The sequence below is a fragment of the Prunus avium genome, chromosome 8 (assembly GCF_965620075.1).
Source record: "Prunus avium chromosome 8, drPruAviu1.hap1.1, whole genome shotgun sequence".
Taxonomy (NCBI): Eukaryota; Viridiplantae; Streptophyta; class Magnoliopsida; order Rosales; family Rosaceae; genus Prunus; species Prunus avium.
Window position 1 is genome coordinate 25,789,819 of NC_142291.1, and position 5,384 is coordinate 25,795,202.

At 37.5% G+C, this 5,384-nt stretch overlaps 1 protein-coding gene across 3 annotated transcripts; it reads left to right on the plus strand.

Moving 5' to 3' along the window:
• The first annotated feature begins 430 nt into the window (after window positions 1-430).
• LOC148292396 (protein FAR1-RELATED SEQUENCE 5-like) lies at window positions 431-4,506 on the plus strand. Of its 3 annotated transcripts, XR_015826133.1 has the most exons (5): window positions 431-708; window positions 794-971; window positions 1,519-3,701; window positions 3,785-3,928; window positions 4,195-4,506. XR_015826133.1 is itself a non-coding variant. In XM_088245132.1 (4 exons), exons 3-4 carry the CDS (start codon window positions 1,555-1,557, stop codon window positions 3,876-3,878), a joined length of 2,241 nt encoding a protein of 746 aa, XP_088101258.1. In that variant the 5' UTR covers window positions 431-708; window positions 794-971; window positions 1,519-1,554; the 3' UTR covers window positions 3,879-4,506. The 3 variants fall into 3 exon arrangements, 1 of the variants encoding a protein (XP_088101258.1); XR_015826134.1 differs by having other exon boundaries at window positions 431-971; XM_088245132.1 differs by having other exon boundaries at window positions 3,785-4,506.
• Window positions 4,507-5,384: the final 878 nt, after the last annotated feature.

Consider the following 5,384-nt stretch of genomic DNA (forward strand, 5'->3'; position numbering starts at 1 on the left):
TTTGAGTGAATCACATAAACACATGTTAATCAAATTTTAGACATTAACCTGATGTAAACACATCTTATTGCATGACAAAATTTAATTATTGGCACTTGGCACTTCCAAACTTGTTTTACCTGATGTAAACATGGAAATTTTGCTAAAGTGATAAGATATGAAACTTATTCTAAAAAATTGCTTATTATTTTATTGTTGTGCCCTGTCGATGAATTATTGGGGATCTAAGAAAAGGCAAATCTGATGTGACATGGTGTTAGCAAACCTGTGTTGGGCTTGGCCTAACGTGTTCACCTTGCCTTCTTAGTTTACGTTAGGCTCAAGATATGCAATCAATAGATGGTGAGAGTATCATATATGGACTATAGATGTGGACCTTCATATTAGTAACTTCACTTAAGTTAAAAGGGAGCTTCTATAGTGAGGGGAAAGTTATAAGGGGTTTTTTTGAGGGGTATGTTAGAGCCATTGGATTTCATCCAACGGTGAGTTTTTAAAAGAGGGTGCATGTAGAACCGGGTTGAATCTGACCCGTTGGAAACCCAACTTCAGTTGAAGATATTTCCCTCTCTGAAAAATTCAAGAACACAATCCTCTGTTTTTGAATGTAACGCAAACCCAGAATTAGAAAGATCCAAAGCTCCCAAACCCTATAGTCGCTCCATTGTCATCAGCTCCTTGGGAGGCCTGCGATCTATGGCATCCTCGGTATGACGATTAATGGCTCTTATCTAGCTATTGCCCTGTTTTGATTCTATGGCTGAAGTGAAAACCCCTTCTCTTTTTCGTTCAGCACACGAGATTCCAAATGAAAGCAAAGTAGCATATCTGGTTCTGTAGCTAGACGCCGCAGCAGCATTTGTTCCTCGATTGTGGTAGAGATGGAGTCTCCACTACCAAAGAGTCTTCTCTAATGTCCACCACATTCTCTTAAGCTGATTGACTTCGGAGCTCCCGCTTGAGTTTGAGAGGTAAGTTTACTGTTGCTGGATTGATTTTATTGGGTTTGGTTTGTTTTTTGTGAGGGTGAGAAATTCGTCATTTGTGGCATCAATAATGCGTCATTTCTGCGGTCAATAATGTGTTATTCTGCCGTCAATAATGCGTCAGTTTTCTGTCAATAATGCGTCATTTCCTTATGAATATTCAATATATTTAGTTGATTGTTTTTGGTGGGGGTGGGAAATTATAAAATGTAGGTAAAAGATCCTAAACTTAGGCTTAATGGCATTAGGAGTAAGCATTTGGAGAGGATATTGGGAGAAGTTCTGTAATTGCTGGTTTGAATTACATTTGTGTTCTTAGTTGAACATGTTGGTTCTAATGTTATTTTTTTCCAGATTATTGCACAAGAGATGACGTAACTATTATTAAATTTTGTGTAATAATGGCTCTTACAAACAAGCTAGGCTATGCGTCTTTTTTGTGTCAATTTGGGCGATGTTTATTGTAAGTGGAATGCATTGATATGTTGTAATGCAGTAATGATTGATTAATGAATTAATATTTGCTATGCAGTGATTTAGAAGTAGTTCAAAAATATATGTGGGTAAAATGTCTGGGGGCTCAGAGAGTGATGACTGTGTAACAGCTAATGGGATGGTTTACATTCCTGAAGTAAGAAATGAGGAAACACCAGCGGTTGGGATGAAGTTCGACTCGCTTGACCTCGCTTATAATTTCTATAACAGATATGCATTCTTGGCTGGCTTTGGTATTCGACTTCATTCCAGCTTTCGGGGGACATATAAGAAAGAGATTCTGAGGAAAGAATTTGTTTGTTGCAAACAAGGTGCATACAGGAAAGATGAAACTCGGGAGAGAAAAAGACAGCGGGGAATAAGTAGATGCAATTGCAAAGCTAAGATTGTGGTTGTGAAGACAAATGGGAGCAAGAAGTATGCCATCTCTCTTTTTGCAGAGGGACACAATCATAAGATGACAGACTCAGAAAGAGTGCATTTATTGAGATCACACCGTCGTATTTCGGATTCTACAAAAGTACTTACAAAACAGTTGGGTTCGGTTAATATCCCCATTCATCAGAAGGTAAGTATTTTCGAGGTGCAATCCGGAGGAATGGATAAAATCGGTTTTATCAAAAAGGATATTTACAATCTTGAATGTAGTGTGAATGGGAAGCTGAGGAACCACGATGTTGAACTAGTGACCGAGTATTTTATGGCTGAACAGAAAAAAAATGAGGCTTTTTATTTCAAGATTGAGGGAGATGGCGAAGACAGGTTTAGTCGATGTTTTTGGGCAGATGCAACTTCTAGACGGGCATACCGGTTGTATGGAGATGTTGTTGTATTCGATACCACATTCAACACGAATCGATACGACTTGACATTTGCACCAATATTGGGAGTTAATAACCATGGTCAGACAATTGTCTTAGCATGCACATTTTTGAGCAAGGAAACGACTGAGTCGTTTATTTGGATGTTTGAGGAGTTTAAGAAAGCCATGCAAGGTGGCGAACCTAAAACGATCATTACAGATCAAGATGCGGCCATCACCAGAGCGATTTCAATAGCCTTCCCGACTACATTTCATCGGCTTTGCATATGGCACATCACATCAAAGTTCCATGTTAAGTTACCACATTCTGCTTATAAGGAGTATTGGCGTGAATTTCAGAAAGCCATATGGGATACTGACAATAAGGATGAGTTTGATGCAAAGTGGAATATTGTGGTTACAAAGGCTGGTTTGACTGACCATCAATGGCTAAGTTCAATGTTTGATTTAAGGGAATCTTGGGTTCCAGCCTACGCACAAGACTTTTTTGCCGCTGGAATGTCAAGCAGCCAAAGAGCGGAAGGTTCTCATGCTTTCTTCAAGCAATACATATCAAGGAGAAATTCGTTGATGGATTTCATAATACGATTTGAGAGGGCACTTTCCCATCAACGTCAAAAAGAGTTAGCTGCTGATCACGTAGATGCATTTGAAGTGGCTCAATGTATTCTACCAATGCCAATGAACAAACAAATGGCTACCTTGTACACAAGGGCAATGTTTCAAAAGTTTGAGAAAGAACTAATACAAAGTACAACATGTTTCCTAGAGCTCAAAACAGAGGATGCTTCAAAAGTTGTCTTTAATGTGAGCGAAAGGAAAAATTGGCAAACAAGAGTGGCAGAAGTTGTATATGTCAAAGATTCTGACCACGCATCGTGTAGCTGCAAAAAATTTGAATTTGTTGGGATTATTTGCAAGCACATCCTAGCATTGTTCAGAAGGGACCAGATTGAATATATGCCCGATAAATATATTTTGAAAAGGTGGAAGAAAACTACGAAAGCTGGATTGGTGTCAGATGCAAATGGCAACGAAATTAAAGACTCTGCAGATCCTGGTCTTTTAATAAAGCGGAGTACAATGTCCCGACTTGCTTCAGATGTGGTTGAGGATGCATTAATGTGTGAAGAAGGATGTGAGCTAGTGTCAGAGACTCTAAAAAGTTTGCGGGTGAAGTTGAAGTTGTTGAAGGATGGACCAAGTAATAACGAAGTTGGAGGGTCTAGCTCTCAAACACAATATATGAAAGACCCTAAGAGAGTAAGGTGCAAAGGAAGGTGGAAACAAGTAACGGGAGCAAAGGAAAAGCCAATGAAGCGAGGGATTCGACACTGTCGGGAGTGTGGAGACATTGGTCATGATAGAAGACAATGCCCAAGAAATTTGAACACACCGTAAGATGTTAAAACTATTTATAATAACACCTAAAATTTGAATAGTTAAATTTTTTATGTGCTTGTGTTTGGTGTTTATGCAGGACATCACCGTCAAACAATGAGGAATCAACTCCAATAGATCTCAGTGACCCATTATTCGACGAATTTTACAGGATGCACGGACCTACCGAATGATTTATGTTTGTATTATACAAAGGCCGGTTGTTATGAAGGCTAATGATCAGGTTAAGTTTTCTATATGCAGTTTTATTTTATTTGTTTGTTCATGTCCACTGCTAATTGAAATGGAAATTTGGTTGGTTTACTTCTTGCATGAAATTTGGACACATGTTAATTTTACATGTCTTCTCCCTATTTGGAAATTTTCATAGACATTTGATAAAGTATCAAATTTTGAGTTTTGTGAAGAAGCAATGACTTTTACCATGTACAATGGGTAGTTTATGCTGAATTATGAACGAGTGACACAGATTCATTGATTATATCACAGGGTAATGTAGCATTTCCAGCAGGGAGCTGTTGTTTCCATCAGCAGTAATGATTTCCAGCACGAATCATTTCTAGCAACACTAATCATTTACAGCAGCAACCAATTTTTCCTAATGTTATGTTCTAGTGCTTGACTGGTTATTAAGATCTGACCTTGACTATGAAGCAATATTGGTGCACGATTTTGTAAACATTCGTACCTGAAGGATACTTGAAATTTGCACTATGTTGGAACACAATGATTAGAAATCAGCGTGTAAAATACAAACTACAATACAACATCTTCTATGCATGATAAGTACATTGCAGCTAATCACATTTCGAATGCTTGGAGAATATTAAAGTGTACACCAACATTTCAACTACTCGTAATTTCGCACACACAAGAAAATTACATTGCAAAGCATTTTATGTGCTCCCTCTTAGCAATATCACGATCACCCCAACCAACTGAACAATGGTAGCCATATTCACTCGGTCGTATGGGTCAGCTTTTTCCGAGCAGCTTGCACGTGCTTATGGTCACTCGTGTCCCCACTCATATAGACGAAATAAATATTCAGCAATATTTGTAATATTTTGTTATATAAATAACCCATAAATCATTCACCAAAGAATGTATAGCACATTGGCATGTAAAGTGAATAAGGAGAGTGTTACTTATGACTGACGTGTCAATTTTTTCAAAAAAGTACGCCATCTGTTTAATGTGAAGGGACATGATAATGCGACTTTACTGATTCCCAACGCGTGGTGATATTGACAACTTATTGAATAATATTTCAGTTTTTGCAAAATACAATTTTAGACACAAGGAATTGCAATACATAGTCCCAATAATTATATATGAAGCAAATGAAAGTAATACTTGTGTTATTATAAATTAGATAATGAACATTAAGGAAATATACTTCTAATTTGTCCCAGTTATATGTTGTTGTTTGTACTGTTTCATGTGACACTTTTTCTATCTTTCTTTATATTATATGTTTAGGGAATCCCTCAAAGCAACATATACTGTGAAAAATAAAATATTGTGTGAAGTTCTAATCACTCATATAGACTAGGACAAATATTCAGTACTATTTCAAAATTGCTTGACTGGTGTCAGGCCATCGAACGATGTGATTTGACATGATAGAGATATTTACTACGAACCCAAGACGGAGCCATATTGACAACTTATTGAAT